This window comes from Haliotis rufescens, unplaced genomic scaffold (assembly GCF_023055435.1).
Source record: "Haliotis rufescens isolate VD_foot unplaced genomic scaffold, xgHalRufe1.0.p SCAF_15, whole genome shotgun sequence".
NCBI classification, from domain to species: Eukaryota; Metazoa; Mollusca; class Gastropoda; order Lepetellida; family Haliotidae; genus Haliotis; species Haliotis rufescens.
This window is the reverse complement of record NW_025963835.1, coordinates 29,833,822-29,854,218: the sequence shown is the minus strand read 5'-3', so window position 1 is coordinate 29,854,218 and position 20,397 is coordinate 29,833,822. Positions and strand designations below refer to the sequence as shown.

General features: G+C 41.3%; 2 protein-coding genes across 2 annotated transcripts; both read left to right on the top strand.

Annotated features, from left to right (window-relative positions):
- The first annotated feature begins 554 nt into the window (after positions 1-554).
- LOC124132075 lies at positions 555-4,346 on the top strand. The gene is made up of 4 exons (XM_046495708.2): positions 555-670; positions 2,142-2,310; positions 2,925-3,536; positions 4,195-4,346. The coding sequence occupies exons 1-4, from the start codon at positions 631-633 to the stop codon at positions 4,298-4,300; spliced, it is 927 nt and encodes a 308-aa protein (XP_046351664.2). The 5' UTR covers positions 555-630; the 3' UTR covers positions 4,301-4,346.
- A 6,114-nt stretch (positions 4,347-10,460) lies between these two features.
- Positions 10,461-19,259, top strand: LOC124132074 (potassium channel subfamily K member 1-like). Its single transcript, XM_046495707.2, has 2 exons — positions 10,461-11,544; positions 18,414-19,259. Exons 1-2 carry the CDS (start codon positions 11,118-11,120, stop codon positions 19,208-19,210), a joined length of 1,224 nt encoding a protein of 407 aa, XP_046351663.2. The 5' UTR covers positions 10,461-11,117; the 3' UTR covers positions 19,211-19,259.
- Positions 19,260-20,397: the final 1,138 nt, after the last annotated feature.

The following is a 20,397-nucleotide window of genomic DNA, read 5'->3' as shown; positions in this document are numbered from 1 at the left end:
TGGGTGTAAAATATCTGATTTTCATGAAATCGCTCTTTGGCATGGTTGTAATCAGATTTAAAATCGCCCCTTAAGTCAAACCTCACACGAGATACACTCCCGTAGGAATGACAGAAATCTATGATTTGAGGATCTAATCCCGGATCGACCTGATTATTGAAAAATCATTGGTTTATCAACTCCATACCCGTGCTCCTGAGTTTCACCAAAGAGGTTACACCTAGACCTTCAAAATTTCGGATTTCCTCCCATACCAAGCTGACGGGTATGCACCGTTGCTCATAATATCAGTCACTGGATTGTCTGATCTACACTCGATATTTACAAGTCATTGTCATATAGCTGGAATATTGCTGAGAGCGGCGTTAAACAACAAACAAACCAACATTAGAGACAGATGAGTGATTATTTCCAACATCGACGCTCGTCTTGTACTGGCATACACCATGCAGAAACTCCACACAGTGCCATAGAGGTCACGCTAGTCACGTGGACGCACACTCCCTGTCGCCGTTCCATGGCCAGAACTACTTCTGGCTGTGACCTATGACGTGCAAACATTTTATTTTATAGAGTAGCCCGAGATAGCAGCTTGGTATTTTCAGTCAGAGCAGCCCTCGCCTTAACACTATGATTGTGAAAGTCATAATTTTCTCCTCTCTGATCAACGGTACGTCACTCTTAAATATGAAATATTAACGGATCTATAATTATATATAGTCCTTATTTTCCTTTGATGACAATTGCTGACGATCCGAATGATCATAATAGTAATTTTGATGTCAGTAATTGCAATGATATTTTAAACACTGACATAAGTGAACAAGAAATTGTATGCGCCATCAAACTACTAAAGGGTAACAATAGCAATGATTCTTCAGTGTATACATTGTCACCCTTGTATACCAGACTATTTATTCTTATCTTTGCTACTGGGATGTTTCCCGAATAATGGAATGGTTAAATTGAATTATTCGTCCGATCTCCAAAGATGAAGGAAGTACAGATGACCCTGGAACTTTCGGCCTATAAGTCTTATAAGTTGTTTCTGAAAGTTGTTTACTTGTGATTATGTTGATCAAAGTACCGTTATGCTGACGCGCATTCTGATTGGCGTGCGCCGTTTCCACGCAAGGCAGCCCTCTAGAGGAGGACGAGCCTTGTTGTAGGTTATGGAAACATGCTAATCGTGACAATTGATCAAAATACATATCGACATTGACGTGCTGTAATACCAACAAACAGTCCAAACATAATCCGCGCAGATCGGGGTTAGAAACCCATGCTTGGCGTCGGGTAGTCGAACTAGCTGACTTGGTTGATACATGTCATCGTATCTCAATAGCCTGGATAGATGCTCACGATGTCAATCACTGGATTGTCTGGTCTGGTCTGGTCCAATTATTTACGGAGCGCCGTCATATTGCTTGAATATTGCATGGTGCGGCGTTAAACTACAACCAACCACATTCAAACTAGTCAAATTTAAACTCACGTCACATGCGGCAAGCCCCAGCGTCCGGTCGACCCCAGGGTGAAGCTGTAAGAAAGGGTTAAAATATCACAGTCTGATAAAATATTCCGTTCAGCTTCATTAAGAATTTTATGAATTCGTATATTTTTCGTCTCTGATTTGTCTTTTACGCCCAATAAAATCTGTTTCGGAGGATAATCGAGACTGGTTATTCTCTGGCGTTGTCTTTTTATATTTACTTGAACTGATTTCTCTGCTGGTAAACTGTAGTCCCCTTGTTTCACCATAAGCTCAGAAATATTTATCAATAATGCTGAGTCAACTACAACGTACAACGACAAAACCATTTCCATATTCATAACAAACTCTGCTCAAAAGCCGATTGTACTATTACAACTACATCATGAGCACGTGTTCATGAATGATTATGAAATTGTGATGATACCAGGTGTTCACGAAAAGGTGCCGTCACAAACACATGCAAAGGCTAATCAACTTTGCACCTGAAAAAACACACGGGAACATATGGTACATATCAAAATAGGGAAATGCATCGTACATAATTCTTTTGGTCACTAATGCGTCAAATTTGGAAATGTCCTCCACATGTCTTCAATAAAACTTCATATGAGCTTTACTGACGTGTCATGTTGCTTTCATCTTCCAGTCATAGCCTCGAAGATCAACCATGGGGAAACTATTCACGACATAAACAACTTGATGATGAAGTATACACAGGAGGTGTGTGCCTCAATTCTATCTATATCCTGTGCTACACACATACCACACGGAGACGAGAACGTGTGCGGTACTGACCTCGTACTGTATAGCAATCAGTGAGTATATCAGTATATTCTTGACGGTATATTGTATAACAATCAGTGAGTATACGAGTATATAACATAACAATCAGTGAGTATACGAGTATATGCTTGACGGTATATTGCATAACAATCAGTGAGTATTTGCGTATATGCTTGACGGTATATTGTATAACAATCAGTGAGTATATGCGTATATGCTTGACGGTATATTGCATAACATTTAGTGAGTATTTGCGTATATGCTTGACGGTATATTGCATAAAAATCAGTGAGTATTTGCGTATATGTTTGACGGTATATTGCATAACAATCAGTGAGTATTTGCGTATATACTTGACGATATATTGCATAACAATCAGTGAGTATTTGCGTATATGCTTGACGGTATATTGCATAATAATCAGTGAGTATTTGCGTATATGTTTGACGGTATATTATATAACAATCAGTGAGTATGTGAGTATATGTTTGACGGTATATTGTATAACAATCAGTTAGTATATGGATGATCATATTTTTATAGCAATCAGCGAGTATATGCATGATGGTATTTTGTATAACAATGACATGATTTCTCCACATCGCGTATCAGCTTTCAAACGTTATTCAAATCTTCTTTTCCTCAGCTGCCTCTTTGCTAACGCCAGATGTAACAATGAGAACGTGACACTCTTGAATCACGGTCCCTGTCCCCAATCTCCGGTCACTAACGACATAATTACAACCAGCAAAGTTGGAGTGTCAGAGAAACCGTCATCTTCTCCGTCCGCAACAGCAGCAACAACTGACGCAGGGAAGACGTCAGCAGTCTCCCCAAAGATGTCTCTCCCGGTAACTGCGACAACGGACACACCGATGTCATCCGATGCGGTGACGGCTACCATGGTGACACCTATGGTTTCCATGGAAACCAGCACCGATACATCTGAGAAAGCCAATCCAGCGACCTCGTCAGACAAACCGTCACTATCGGTAAAGGCAACAAGTGACCTCATTAACATGCTGATGTCAACAACGGACGATATCAGGTCAACGGACATCATGACACGGACCGATACGGTTCCGATGTCGTCAGATGCCGTCACGGCATCAACGGTGGCTCCAAGCACGACGGAGGGCGTTGACCCTGCTTTCGGTATCATCCATGAAGTCTTCTGTCGTAACATACACAGCATCACGTGTGGAAGTTCGCCGACTCTGCTCGTATGCGGTACCGATGGACGCACCTACAGCAATACGTAAGCTGCACACCTGTGCTATTTGATTTCATATTTTGTAACTTATATTTTACCCTCTGAAATGGAAAACGCTTTTTCAAAGAAATATAGAATATTTTATATCAATAAGTCGGAGGGGGCATGTTGTATCTTTGATTTGAATTATTCCACGCCGAACAACATGACTCATTCGTATCATCGAGCAAGCAAGGCACAAATGCGCATGCGCGCTGATATGCGCGGGAGCATTCATTATACATAAATCGTGAGTATCTAAAACGCACAACAGATCGCATGATACTGATCATCGCATTATTCTGATACATTACAATACACATTAAACATGCATACGCTGAATACAGAAGACATAAAGTGCATAAATCTGCATTCTGAATCTTGACACTATTCTGCTTTAATGAAACTTTATTCGTCCATTTAACATATTGCTAGGGTGAGAGAGTAGGGTGTCACTGTGTCAAGACCTTAAATGATATCTCTTTGAAGGGAGGAGCCGGATTATTTTATCAACTCTCAGCACCATATTTTCAAAACGTTTTATTTTTATTTTATAAGGCGCGGTTGGTGGTTTTCTGGTCAATTTATATTTTTCAAGAAAGTTCAAGCTGTTTCTATTTTGACGACATACACAACATAGTATCCATATCATTGTGTTTTGTAGATGCATATTTTCTAAGACGAAGTGTTACAAGCTGGATCTGGAGATGACGGACCCATCCTTCTGTGGCGTCACCACGACACAGAGCCCTGTTCCCATTGTGGGATAATTTCAATTTAAAATTTTGTAATTCGAAATAAAATATTTTCTCTGAATTTTTCTCTCTGTATAACACGCATCGTTTGTGACAAAAGCTTCAACATCGGGTTACACCTTCCGCTGAAATCATCGCATTGGTATAATCTAATTATTATCAGATCGTTTACTCTGACCCCCCCCCCCCCCCCCCCCCCCCCACACACACACACACTTCCCCAGTACACCTCACCCACCCCACTACCCCCTGTTTTAGTACACTTCATCCCTCCCCCACCCCCACCGCAACACACACCCTACCCTCTGCCCCAGTACACCTAATCCACCCCACTTCTCTGCCGGAGCCTGTCCCAGCACCCCGCGGTAAGAAAGTTGTAAAACAACAACGCAATATTACAACAAACACTTATTTTCTACATTACTCTAGTCCTATCTATCTTATAGAGGCGGTCGGGTAGCCTAGTGGTTAAAGCGTTCGCTCGTCACGCCGAAGACCCAGGTTCGATTCCCGACATGGGTACAATGAGTGAAACCCATTTCTGGTGTCCCCCGCCGTGATATTGCTGGACTATTGCTAAAAGCGGCGTAAAACCACACTCACTCACTCATTCACCATTTCTTATATGTCATATATGATCCATATGCCCATGTAGATAAGAGCCCGGTGCACACACGCCATGACGTATTGTTACAACTCGAGCCATAAAGCAATGAATTGATCTTATCATTGAAATCTTAACTAATTCCCCCTTTTATGTGCATTTTACAATACCTTACATTGGCGTTTTAAAGGAGAATGAATAATACTATGAAAGCAGCGCTAAGGAGAGCTAACACTGTCATGCATTGCCGATTTAAGGAGAGCTGACTCTGTTCTACATTGACGTTTTAAGTACATCTAACTCTGTTCTACATTGACGTTTTAAGTACATCTAACTCTGTTCTACATTGACGTTTTAAGTACATCTAACTCTGTTCTACATTGACGTTTTAAGTACATCTAACTCTGTTCTACATTGACGTTTTACGTACATCTAACTCTGTTCTACATTGACGTTTTAAGTACATCTAACTCTGTTCTACATTGACATTTTACGTACATCTAACTCTGTTCTACATTGACGTTTTAAGTACATCTAACACTGTTCTACATTGACGTTTTACGTACATCTAACTCTGTTCTACATTGACGTTTTACGTACATCTAACTCTGTTCTACATTGACGTTTTACGTACATCTAACTCTGTTCTACATTGACGTTTTAAGTACATCTAATTCTGTTCTACATTGACGTTTTAAGTACATCTAACTCTGTTCTACATTGACGTTTTAAGTACATCTAACTCTGTTCTACATTGACGTTTTAAGTACATCTAACTCTGTTCTACATTGACGTTTTACGTACATCTAACTCTGTTCTACATTGACGTTTTCAAACATCTAACTCTGTTCTACATTGACGTTTTAAGTACATCTAACTCTGTTCTACATTGACGTTTACGTACATCTAACTCTGTTCTACATTGACGTTTTAAGTACATCTAACTCTGTTCTACATTGACGTTTTACGTACATCTAACTCTGTTCTACGTTGACGTTTTAAGTACATCTAACTCTGGTCTACATTGACGTTTTACGTACATCTAACTCTGTTCTACATTGACGTTTTAAGTACATCTAATTCTGTTCTACATTGACGTTTTAAGTACATCTAACTCTGTTCTACATTGACGTTTTACGTACATCTAACTCTGCTCTACATTGACGTTTTACGTACATCTAACTCTGTTCTACATTGACGTTTTACGTACATCTAACTCTGTTCTACATTGACGTTTTACGTACATCTAACTCTGTTCTACATTGACGTTGTAAGTACATCTAACACTGTTCTACATTGACGTTTTAAGTACATCTTATACTGTCCTGCATTGACGTTTTAAGTACATCTTACACTGTCCTGCGTTGACGTTTTGAGGGGGGGGGGGCTGACACTGCAATGCAGCTTTAGAAATTGGCACTAGTCCTATAGTCCTTGCCAAACTGCCCAAAACATTTGCCATTTTAAGGGTTTTATCATGTTATCATTATAAGGACTAGTGGACTAAAAGTGTTAGTTTCTACCACTACAATGTATTGCCGTTTTAAGGTGAGCTAGCAGTGTTATGTGTCGCCGTGTCTAAGGAGCGCATATTATATTTAAGCACTGCGTGTCCAAGATGAGCTAAATATTCTGTACACTGTACACAATGAAATACATTGATGTTTCGAAAGAGAGCTAACAGTGTCTTAGGCAGACGTTGCCACCATGAGTTCTCAATGCAAAATCCTGACCCTGCCAAAGTGATCCGAGGTAAGTCATACATCGACCTTGTCAAATATTGGTTAGAAAAGCTATACACAGATATTTAAGTCTCAACATAAACTATCAACTGATATGAATAAGTCACATTATACATAAATACGTTGTAATTGGTCTATTTTACGAGTGCACTTGCCTTGTGCTATGGAGTGTTAATAAGTTCATTAACATAAGATATTTCACTCCGATATGATACCTCCATGCGCTTGAAGATGTCAAATGACCGGGTTCATTGTTGGAGATTCGATGGCGCTCAGAAAAGTCCAGGGTGTATAAAATATCAACAACAGAACGGCCCGACCTTTATTATTCACACACGGAACTGGCTGTTTCCTTTCGTTTTCGTGGTACAGAAATTAGATAAGTTGCTCACTCATGCCAGGAATTTAGAAGCATCAACACTGATTGTTCGATTTTAAAGTTCCTATATAAAGGTTGCCATGTCTTCACGTGTGCGAAATACGCATCAGTCGGAAAGCGCACGTTAAATCTCCAAAGTAAGTAAGTAAGTTCACGAGGAGGTATGGTATCGGAGTAAAGAGAACTAGTGATGTAATACACCATCTGTTCCTACGAAATCAAATAATGGTATACACTGGCTTGCTAACTCTAAGTGAGAATGCTATATACTGACGCTGTCCACTATGAGACCACCTCCGTAATCTAGTGGTTGAGTGTCCGCCATCAGAGCGGAATGTACGGGGTTCAATCGCCGCGTCAAACCAAAAAACGTTGAAAGATGGTATTTGTTGTTACCCTGCATAGCGCTTGGCATTAAGGGGCTAGAACAAGGACTGGTCTGCCTGGAGTAAGTGTACTATGTCTGAGTGGGGTGTTCATGTTGTTTCTTTGACTTGCACTCTCTTCTGTCTTCGCACGAGACAGGTGAGACACTGTCTGAGATCTTTAACTCTCTGCACACGTTCTGATACAAATGAATCAACAAATGTCGGACACTCTGATACACTGGGCTCCTCTTCCCACACATACCACTTGCTGTCTTCTCTTGATGAAGTCAAACCACACTCCTTTATCTATCCCTAGGGGGCCGCCTCCGTGGTCTAGTGGTAAAGCGTCCGCCCGGAGAGCGGAAGGTCCAGGGTTCGATCCCCGGCTGCATCATACAAAAGACTTTGAAAGATGGTACTTGTTGTTACCCTGCCTGGCGCTCGGTATTAAACAAGGTCTGGTCTGCTCGGAGTCAGTACACTGTGTCTGAGTGTCGTATTTATGTTAAACTGAGGCATGGTATGTCAGTACTAGTCCAGGCAGCCACACACACACACACACACACACACACACACCTGATCACCCAAACTCAAACGGTAAATACTGTTATACAGGTACATGTACATTGACAACGCGAAAGCGTAATTCCTTAATTCAATGCTGTCAACAAAATAATTAAGTAAAGCCACATCAGCTGTCAATCTGTACTCTCTCTGTAAGGAATTCCGGGTAAATTTAATTGGTCCCCAGAAACTTAAACTTGTCTTAAGACTTAATGGATCGAGTGGTCGAACTCAATGACTTCCTGGTCATCGTATCCTAACTGTGTAGTCCGATGCTCGCGATGGCAATCACTGGATTGTTTTCAGACCGCAGTCATATATGATTGGTTGCTCAAGTAATCATCAGCTGATATATCACGTTCCTAAAGGACGTTTCTCAAACAAGGAAAACAATGCAACGTTATTTTGAACCAGTTATTAATAGTGAGGTTAAAGCACATATCATATCTCTACATATAACATTAGTATTACATACAAATTATCCAGGTGAGATAACAACATAAAATGGCTTTATTTAGGTGAGCTTACAACAAATTTCATAGTTCCATAGTGTTATTGAGTGAGCTGCAATACTCGTTTCATTGACGTTGTACTAGCGAACTAACAACATCAAGCAGATATATTTTCAGTGACGTTGCCTTAGTGAACTAACGAATTTGTATTCAATTACGTTGTCTAGGTGAGCTAAGAATAGTATATTCAAGGATGTTATATTAGTGAGTTAACAATTTTATATACAATGATGTTGCCTTGGTGAGCTAACAACATAGTATGCAATGACGTTGTGTAAGTGTACTAACAATATTATGCACAATGACGATGTACAGGTGAGCTACTAACATTATATCCAATGCCGGTGTCTAGGTGAGCTACTAACATTATATCCAATGCCGGTGTCTAAGTGAGCTACTAACATTATATCCAATTCCGGTGTCTAAGTGAGCTACTAACATTATATCCAATGCCGGTGTCTAGGTGAGCTACTAACATTATATCCAATGCCGGTGTCTAAGTGAGCTACTAATATTATATCCAATGCCGGTGTCTAGGTGAGCTTACAACGTGGTATAGGTGAGCTTACAACATTATGTCCAATGACGTCTAGGTGAGCCTACAATATTATATCCAATGCCCGTGTCTAGGTGAGCTTACAACATTATATCTAGTGACATTGTCAAGGTGAGCTTACAACGTGGTATAGGTGAGCTTACAACAATATGTTCAATGACGTTTGGTGAGCCTACAACATTATATCTAATGACATTGTCTAGGTGAGTTTACAATGTGGTATAGGTGAGCTTACAACATTATGTTCAATGACGTCTAGGTGAGCCTACAATATTATATCCAATGCCGTTGTCTAGGTGAGCTACCACTATCATTTTTAAGTTTCTTGTGTGTATAAGGGAGGAAACTCTGCACAGCGACTCGCGACGCCTTAAACGACTGGGACACCCGTGCCCCCCTTATATGCAATGACTTGTCTAGGTGAGCTAACAGCATTATGTACAAATCACCCAGACTCTGTGAACAAACAACATTGTGTGCAATCACCTTGTCAGTGTGAGCAACAACATTATGTACAAACACCTTAGTGAACAAACAATATTATTTATCACGACGTTGTCAAAGTGTGCAAATAATATGTCAATGACGTCATCTTATATTGAGTATACAACATTACAACAGGTTATACGTAACCTAATAAGACCATATACAATAGTTATATGCGAGCTACTTCTGTTAGAGCCCTGTCTACCTTGGGCATGCCAGGAACCTCTGATCGTGGGTTCCAATTCCAGTTCGCGCACATTATTTTTCGAGGTTTGTCAGCACCCATCCGTGCTTGTTGGTTTAATCAAAATAACATAGACCTGCATCACTTCGAGTAAATGTAATACTCTCCACATAGGGGTTAAACCAAGCCCCCCCACTCACTTATTACACACATGCGCGCGCGCCCACACACACACCCACACACACACACACACACACACACACACACACACACACACACGCACACGCACGCACGCACACACACGCACACAGACTCGCACACACACACACTCGCACATACTCGCACACACACACTCGCACACACACACTCGCACACACACACTCGCACACACACACACTCGCACACACACACTCGCACACAAAACAGCAAATACTACGTTTCAGGTAGAGCAGGAGGCAATCTGTCTGGCAGAACCAGGGTGGCACGCGGCTCCCATGGTTTTTTACGCAACAACTACGCGCATGGCACAGGCTATGTAATCTCGCGTTTGATCGCGGGATGTGGTCAGGTGTTCTCTCGGCTGGCACTGTACATCACTTCTGGTATTTCTATTAAGACAGGAGACACTAAGGCCACTGATTACAACCACCGAATATCGGGGAAAGAAAACCCCTGCTTTATGTTCCAGATACAGTACTCAATACGCTAGGCTTTAATTGCCTTTCCCATTAAATTCCACCAGTCGTCTGTAGAGCAACGAATACCTGGTTTATCTGAAGACGTGCTGGTAGGGGGCGATGTTATTATAGAAAGTATCAGAAGATGAAGACTCGACGGAGGAGCGTAAGTTAATGTATAAAAATATTTAATGATAGCGACTTTGCACCTGGAAACCTTGAACAGATGTTCCGAGGTATAAACAAATATTTTTGACTAAGTTTGTGGCGATAGGATGTGTTATTATGCTACTGTTGTGTACACAGAGAGGACTGCGGCTTTTCATGGCGAATTACAGTCTGTTTCATTTACAAAAGAAGTATACGTTTCATGAAGTTTGCTGATTCTGAGTGCAGTGAGTGATTGTCACGGAAGTTGAGCGGTGCAATCAAAGAGCCAGACTGGGTCAAGTCTGTTGATACACTACCCTGCAATCCGAACCAAGAATAACTGATTCAACCGGATATATAGCGGATCGCCAGACATAAGAGAGGGATTGTTAATAGCCATCGGTTGTCAGGCACGCATCCAAATGATGTTACTTGTTTAATTCCAGTAAGAATACAACACGAAATACAAACATAATTGCACAGCACTTTGAAAAATAATACAAAACACCAACGCCAGTGAATAACCAGATTCCATTGGGCGGAGAGACAGTGATAAACCAGTGCTATATACCAGGTGAAAAATCACCATTTCTACAGCTTTCCATCCAAAATGGAAACACCAACTGTGTCACGCGCTAAACGGGTACGTCATGCCATCCTCACCGGAATTAAACGTTTCGTCATGTTCCTTTTCTCACATGTTGGACTTACGTCGGCTGTGGTCGCCTACAGCATGCTAGGTGGTGTCATTTTCAAGGGTCTGGAGGCGCCAAGCGAACGGATCCAAAGGGATCGAGTTGAGAAGGCCAGAGTCACGTACACCAAGAAGTTGGTTGAGCTGTCACAGGCGTTGAAGAACACCACGGAGAGTTATGCCATGTGGCAGCAGAACGCGACCAAGTTGGTGGAGAAATTTCAGATGGAAGTTTTCGAGTTGACAGCCTTCAGTGGCTGGGATGGTCAGGAACCGGAAGATGAATTACAGTGGTCGTTTCCCGGTGCGTTGTTGTATGCCATCACCGTCGTCACAACTATCGGTGAGTGGAGTCTATAAATAAACAAGTTTAAACAAGTTTGACATATTGAATCACCCAAAAGCCCCTAAACGGCTTAGCGTGCACAGTTTAAAACATCCATTTCATGTGCGAACTATTTGAGTAGTATTACTGTAAATAAATTCAAGACCACATTGACTCGTTTTCGGCTTAGTTCTCACAATCTGGAAATTGAACATTTTTATATTCCTCGTGAATTAAGAAAATGTGAAGCTTGTTACTTAAACCATATAGAAAATGAAAATCTCCTTTTGTTAATTGTCCACCTTATAGCCATCTTAGGCAAAATTACATAACATCTAAATGTGACATCTTTCCAAATATTCTGAAGTGTTAATACACTCCTGTCATCGCAAGACCCTTTACCAATATGAATACAGCAAAGTACCTGTTTAATACTCTTGCTGTAAGAACACAAATACTCCAACTATGATAATATGCATTATCTTAAAACTGCTATTGTTAAAAAACAAAAATGAAATGTGTTGTATTTTATACTGTTTGCACCTGAATTGTATTTCGTTTGTACAAACAGGACCGTGGCCTACAAGTTCTGAATAAAGTGAAAACTGAAAAAACAAGTCAAAATACTACATAAAGACACGCTGTTTTAACTTTGTAGAAAGCAGCAAAACCTTCTCAAAACAAGTAGAGAGATAGAGAATCTCACCCGAGTGTCTTTTGATATCAAATATATCAACACGAGTTGATAAAAGTGGAAAAATTCCGAGGCTTGCCGAGGATGTTTGCCACTTTTATCAACGAGTGTTGATATATTTGATGTCAAAAGACACGAGGGTGAGATTTTATTTATCATCCAACATCATTCTTTCAACTTTTTCGATTTGTAGACAGTAATTAGCAGTGTCTTCAGTGTAAAAAGTACTGCTAACAGCTTCAGTAGCAGAGCCATTAGTGATGTCATTTGATTGTGACGTCATGGTAACCAGTGATGTCACAATGGTCTGCAAAGCATTGTGATGCAATTTCATTGCAGCGATAACTACAGTGTAGATATCGCTTGATCTCACACAAGCGATATCTCCTGTGGGAGCCAGTTTTGGATGATAAAAGGATATTTTTGTTTCGTGTAGCGTTTAAAGTAGCACTCTGCAAGACTACAGCAATATGAAGGTGGTTGTAAATATAACAATCGGGTCTTGACCAGACAAAACCGTGATTGATATCATCAGTTTAATTCTTGGAAACAATGTGCATTACAATGAGTCAAAGTCAACGTCGTTGATTTGTAATTGGGATATTAACCCAAATACACTGTACATAAACCGTCAACGCCAGAGAATAACCAGTCAAGACTATCCACCGAAACAACTTCTATTGGCCATTACAGGCACAGCGGTGAAATTTGAATGAGTGAACGACTAAAACTGAGGGATAACACCAGGGCACCGCTCCACGGAGCGATCTTAGCTACGACTATCGTAAGCCAGTGCTAAAGTATGGGAGTTACGATCACCTTAACAGTAAGATGGCTTTGTGGAACGGGGCCAGGTGTTCGAGAAAAGGGTAAGCATTGTCTGCCCTACCAGTAGCACCCGCATTAACAGTTTGCATAAAACATATACAATGTGTTTGTTGCCTGACGTCGCACAACAGTTTCCTATAGGTCTTTCAATGCAAAAGACTATATTACGTGACACATATTTCATGGAATTTAAATTTCGGATCTTTTTAAAAATGCATGGTATATACAATATTGCTGGCGTTTGTTTCATCCTGAGACGTTCACAGAAAACTTATAAATTTATTTGCAGTAGGACATTCTGGATGATAACCTGTCCACAGTTTATTTTATAATATTTACAAATATGTACACAATTATACTCATCTTCAATCTTCATCGCAAACAGGGCAAATACGTAAAACTGATTCATCTGATTGCCATCCCCTTATCTTTTGTTGAGTTATAATATCCATCTTAATTTCATTAAAATAAAACGCGCATGTATTTCAGTGACAAGGCTAGAATATATTTGAGGTTCAAACACTGTTTCGTGGTAGAGGTTCAAACACTGTTTCATGGTAGAGGTTCAAACACTGTTTCGTGGTAGAGGTTCAAACACTGTTTCGTGGTAGAGGTTCAAACACTGTTTCGTGGTAGAGGTTCAAACACTGTTTCATGGTAGAGGTTCAAACACTGTTTCGTGGTAGAGGTTCAAACACTGTTTCATGGTAGAGGTTCAAACACTGTTTCGTGGTAGAGGTTCAAACACTGTTTCGTGGTAGAGGTTCAAACACTGTTTCGTGGTAGAGGTTCAAACACTGTTTCGTGGTAGAGGTTCAAACACTGTTTCATGGTAGAGGTTCAAACACTGTTTCGTGGTAGAGGTTCAAACACTGTTTCGTGGTAGAGGTTCAAACACTGTTTCATGGTAGACATGTGTACAAGATTTCAAGATTTGATACACCTGTGATAAAAATGACACCCGATGCAATTCCCTATTTTGAGCCATGTAAGAAGGTGGGTTAAACCTGTGAATCCTATATCCTAACATACATGTTGGGTCAAATATTCCAATATTGTTGAAATTTATATTAGTTTTTTTCCACTGGGCCCCCCGATATTTCATTGATGCATTTTGCAATTTGAAAAGTGCCAGAAAAAAATGACGCCTGAAAACTTAATAATTGTTAACTGTGGACTGTGTGCTACCTTGTACATCCGTTTTTCCTTGGAAGATGAAATACCACCTTTTCTAAAACAACGTTAGTTTTTTTCGAGGTTAACTGTCAGTCCTGAATATAATTTACCAGAAAACATTTATACAAACGTTGCATTGCATCTCTTTCAACATAATCAAATATTTTCTTAAAATCTACGAAAGTGGTGTAAAATAGTTTTCTTTAGGTCTTTATCAAACAAGCTCTTGATAGAATGTAAAATATGGTGCGTTGTGGAAAGCAAGATCGGAAACCTGCTTGCAACTCAGGAATGCTATCTTCAAGTTAGCCATTATAGTAATGGCAGTTTGATATGACTGTAATAGCCAACGCTCTGGTATTGTTTGCGTTGTATCAGGTGTTAAAACTCCATTCAGTTACATGTAAGTTCGTGAAGATCCGGGGTAGAATAGGTCTTCAGCAACAAATGCTTGCCGTAAAAATCGACTAGGCTTGTCGTAAAAAGCGTAAACGGGATAGGGTGGTCAGGCTCGCTGACTTTGTTGATGTATGTCATCGATCCCAATTGCGTGGATCGATGCTCATGATATCAATCACTGGATTGTCTGGTCCAGACTCGCTTATTTACAGACCTACGTCATATAGCTGGAATATTGCTGTTTGTGGCATTAAACAACAAACAAACAAACATATATGTTCGTTGGTTGAAATGCAAGATTCGCCCTGATTATATCTCTATTACGAAGTTTACCAATATGATTGTCTGTCATGCTTTATGTTTCATTCCCCATCAACACGCTGCTTGACGGACGTGCAGACGCACTCCTTTGTCCGTTCGTTTGGCAGCAAGTTGGAATGAGTGTTAGGTTGTTTCCGGTGCCTAACGCATAAACGTTTCATTGTTTCTCCATGAAGATTGGCACATTAGCGCAGATTTTAAGGTTATTTCTGTTATACCTTACCAATGTGACAAAACAATAAAAAAAGATATGGCAATGTTCTCCTTAATCACTCACCTCCAAATACGTATACGTTATTCCAGATCGACAATGAGAAAATGGCGGCCCCACTAAAACTCCCACAGAAGTAAGGTTCCAGGGTCTATTACTGTTTGTGCGATCTCTGGTTATTCATGAATACCCTTTCCTCGGGAGAAATCACAGTTCAACCGCCACATGACAGACATATTCATGTTCAAAAGCGTTGATGGATATAGACTGTATCCCCTTGTTTGAATCCCAATCGTGAACGAGGGATCTTGGAAACCCAATGGCGAACGACGGAGCTTGTTTGAATACCAATGGTGGGTTACCGACCTTGTTTGAATCCTAATCGTGAAGTACCGAGCTTGTTTGAATCTGAATTATGAAGTACCGAGCTTGTTTGAATCCTAATCGTGAAGTACCGAGCTTAATTGAATCCTTATCGTGAAGTATCGAGCTTGTTTGAATCCTAATCGTGAAGTACTGAGCTTGTTTGAATCCTAATCGTGAAGTACTCAGCTTGTTTTAATCCCAGTTGTGAGTGACGGAGCTTGTCTGAATCCCAATCGTGAACGACGGAGCTGATTTGAATCCCAAATGAGAAGTACTGAGCTTGTTTGAATCCCAATGGTGAACGATTGAGCTTGTTTGATTCCCAATGGTGCACAACGGAGATTATTTAAACCCCAATCACGAATGACGGCCCTTGTTTATACATTGACTGTAGCATATACATCAAAGAATATCGATTGCGATTGTGTATAGAGTTATGAACCGGACAACATGTTTGTAGCACGGCTGTCTTCACACCTCAAAGAGCAGTGGAAATTTATGGCTACGGATCCTAGGGGGTTGAAGTGACCTTTAAGTTAGATTAGATTTGGGGAACATGTAAAAGGCAATACTGGTATGACATCAAACTCTCAAACCCATAGGGATAGATAAAGGAGTGTGTTTTCACAGCAGCAAGTGAAGAGACCAAAGTTCTATAGGTGTGAAGAGGAGCACAGAGTTTCAGAGTGTCCGACGTTTGCTGATTCATCTGTGTCAGAACGTGTACAGAAAGCTAAAGATCTCAGACTGTATTTCACCTGCCTGGTGCGGAGACACGTCGTAGAGAGTGCTAGGCAAAGAAACAGCTTTCTGTGAATGGTTGTACACGGGCTTACCATAAATCGGGATGTTTCCGTCCTCTGATTTACTGAGAACGAAATGCGTACGCCTTGCATTGAAGGAAACAATATAATGTGCCCTTGCCTTGCAAACAATTCTTTATTTATATTTGTTTAAAGGTAATAACTGAGCACCTGTTTATGTATGTGAAAAAATAATTGAGATTTAAAAAATGAAACAATGCTGATTTCATACCAAATCGGATGGTCAGGCCCGGCTGACTGCGGTCGGTCCATCGTTCCACGACGGCGGTGTATAGCATGACACCCTTGGACTATTTAATCCAGACTCGATTAGTTTGTGAACATATTGCTTGAACGAGAACAACAAACGTTTCCAATAGACATGGTGTGTAAATTACATGATAACTAGTGCCAGTGTCCTAGGATCAGTAGTAGCGGACAATGATAACTACTCATTAACTAGTGCCAGTGTCCTAGGTCTGCCAGTACTGGGTAAATAAAAAACGCCAACGTTAGAGAACAAACAGTTTTGATCCATCGACGAAACAGATTCCACTAGGCGTGAAAGGCAAAAAAAGGTGAAAATTATATGAATGGATCACTGAAAATCAGTGATGACTCCAGGTGTTCGTGAAAATGTCCCAAGACCACCATTCCTAAGGAATGGGTGTCATGTCAGTGTCGTCGTCTTGCTCATTCAGATCAGTGTCCACGCCAAACAAAAATAACACTTCGAGGTGTATCATAGTCACTGTATATATAAAATTTCACAACACTTCACGTGTCTCTAAACATAAATGGATTACAAACCTACGACGAGTTCTAACGACAATGTTTCTACAGAAATTCGTTGAACGTGCCACCCCAGGAGATAAATATATGAACTCATGCTTATTGAAATTAATTCTTTTTGAAATTTAAAAAAAATAATTAAAAATTGAAGTGGTCTTCCCTTGCTTGTCGTAACTCATGCTTATTGAAATTAAGTCTTTTTGAAAAATATAAAAAAAAAGTGAAAAAAAAAAATATTTGAAGTGGTCTTCCCAAGCTTGTAAAAGGCGATTAACGGGTCTGGGTGGTAAGGTTCGCTGACCCTGGTTCATAGATCGATGCTCAATCACAGGATTGTCTGGTCCAGACTAGATCATTTACAGGCCGCCGTCATATAGTTGAAATATGTCTGATTTGTCGTGTAACAACGAAATGTATAAACACATACAGTCAAGTCTCGTTAATCCGACATCGTTGGTTTCACATGATTGTGTCGGATTACCGAGTATGTCGGATTAACGAAATTAAGTGATTTGTGATCGAAAATCGGATGTCTTCACGATAGATAATAACCGTGTGTACCTTGTAATAAAATCATTAAAAACGAAATATTTATATTGTTATGTTATTTATTCATTCATTCCTTAATTCATAATTAATGACATTGCAAAAATAATAATAATATTCCCATTTATACATGACAATAGAGACATTACTCACTGAATTTATCACATCAACGACACACGTTTCCTCGTGTAAATGCAAGTGCTTCTGTCCTAACAACTTGCTTCATCTACTTAAAACGGGTGCAGGCTAAAACGGCACCTCAGCAAAACGTCACCGATTTCTCTGGCGAAAACGGCACCGCATTTGGCGAAAACGGCTACTATGAGTCGGGCGAAAACGGCACCTCTATTTTTAATAACGATAACAACGATTTTTGTAGTAATATATAGGGTTTATTTACATGGTATTTTATTAGTGATGTATTTACATTTCCTCTTTTCAGAGATATAAGTAAATATAGGGTTTATTTACATAGTATTTGATTGGTGATTTACATTGTATTTCCTCTTTTCAGTAAATATGTTCATATATACATGTCCATCTTCATCATCATCATCATCATCATCATCATCATCATCCTCCTCTTCACAAAATCTCACAATTATTGGCGCTTGCAAGTTACAATGTAAGTTTAATATCATTTATTTGACCAAGGTAAAAAAAAACAACATTTTGAAGGCACATTTCTCAAAGTCCCCTGCTCGCTTGTATGTATAAACTACTATAACACTCCCCATTACTTTATTGACAGGTTATGGCCACATCACACCGAAGACCAGCTGGGGTCGGATCGTCACTATCGTCTACGCAATCGTCGGCATCCCCCTCACGTTTCTGTGTCTCCGGAACATCGGCTCCTTGCTCAGTTCCTGCGTCAAGCTTGTCTATAAACATGCTTGTTTAGGGCTCATGAGCAGATGGCTACTCCTCAAACGAAGGATGCGGAAGTCTCGCAGATTATCGAAGATACGAGAAGCTGCCGAGAGAGCCAGGAAATGGAGTCGTCAGATGAACGGGGGAACCGCTGAGGCCTGCGGGGAGAACGTCAAAACCGACCATAATTCAGAACTCCTAGCCGAAGATGAAAACAAGCAACCAGTTGAATCGGAATCTCGAGAAATAACGTGCTATGAAACTGAAGGAGAGTTATCTCCCTTAGACGAAGAGCCAGTTCATACTAAGCTGACGGAGGTTCGCGTCCCAGTGTCGATAACACTCTTCATCATGACCGGATACATCATAGGTGGCGCTATAATGTTTGCATTGTGGGAGAAGGACTGGGACTTCCTGATCGCCTCCTACTTCTGCTTCATCACACTGAGCACCATCGGCTTCGGCGACTACGTCCCGGGGAGCAGCATCGACTCGTGGGGCAGCCAGGAGAAGCTGGTGATGTGCTGCCTGTACCTGCTGTTCGGGATGGCCATGCAGGCCATGTGCTTCCACCTCATGCAGGAGGAGGTCCGCTACAAGTTCCGCAAGCTGGCCAAGAGGGTTGGGCTACTGGAGGAGGAGGAGAAGACGGGGGAAGAGGCAGTGAGTGAGTGAGTGAGTGAGCTGGCCAGGAGGGTAGGGCTACTGGAGCAGGAGGAGAAGAAGGGGGAAAAGGCAGTGAGTGAGTGAGCTGGCCAGGAGAGTAGGGCTACTGGAGGAGGAGGAGAAGACGGGGGAAGAGGCAGTGAGTGAGTGAGTGAGTGAGCTGGCCAGGAGGGTAGGGCTACTGGAGCAGGAGGAGAAGAAGAAAAAGGGGGAAAAGGCAGTGAGTGAGTGAGTGAGTGAGCTGGCCAGGAGGGTAGGGCTACTGGAACAGGAGGAGAAGAAGAAGACGGGGGGAAGAGGCAGTGAGTGAGTGAGTGAGTGAGTGAGTGAGTGAGTGAGCTGGCCAGGAGGGTAGGGCTACTGGAGCAGGAGGAGAAGTAGAAGAAGGGGGGAAAGGCAGTGAGTGAGTGAGTGAGTGAGTGAGTGAGTGAGTGAGTGAGCGAGCTGGCCAAGAGGGTAGGGCTACTGGAACAGGAGGAGAAATAGAAGAAGGGGGAAGAGGCAGTGAGTGAGTGAGTGAGTGAGTGAGTGAGTGAGCTGGCCAGGAGGGTAGGGCTACTGGAGCAGGAGGAGAAGTAGAAGAAGGGGGAAGAGGCAGTGAGTGAGTGAGTGAGTGAGTGAGTGAGTGAGTATGTGAGTGAGTGAGCTGACCAAGAGGGTAGGGCTACTGGAACAGGAGGAGAAGAAGAAGACGGGTGAAAGGCAGTGAGTGAGTGAGTGAGTGAATGAGTGAGTGAGTGAGTGAGTGAATGTGTGAGTGAGTGAGCTGGCCATGAGGGTAGGGCTACTCGAGCAGGAGGAGAAGAAGAAGACGGGGGAAAAGGCAGTGAGTGATTGATTGGCAAAGAGGATTGGGCTACTGGAGTGAGTTAATAACATGCTTAGCCTCTTTTTCATGATTTCAATGGAACGCACAATTGATGGACATTTTCACAGAACAGAGTGATATAATGAAGCATAGTTTCACGCTAATCCATTCCGACACACCGTGCGTGAAGTTTAACACCAGGATCACGGGAGATAACAGTACAATGTGGCATACTGGCGTCACGTGACACGCAAATGTAAAGTGACATACAGGTGCATAGTGCCACACAAGTGTATAGTGACACTGACACACCTATGTAAAACGTCATGCGAGTGTATAGTGACACATAGGTGTGAAGTGTCAAAAACGTGTATAGTGAAACCCAGGT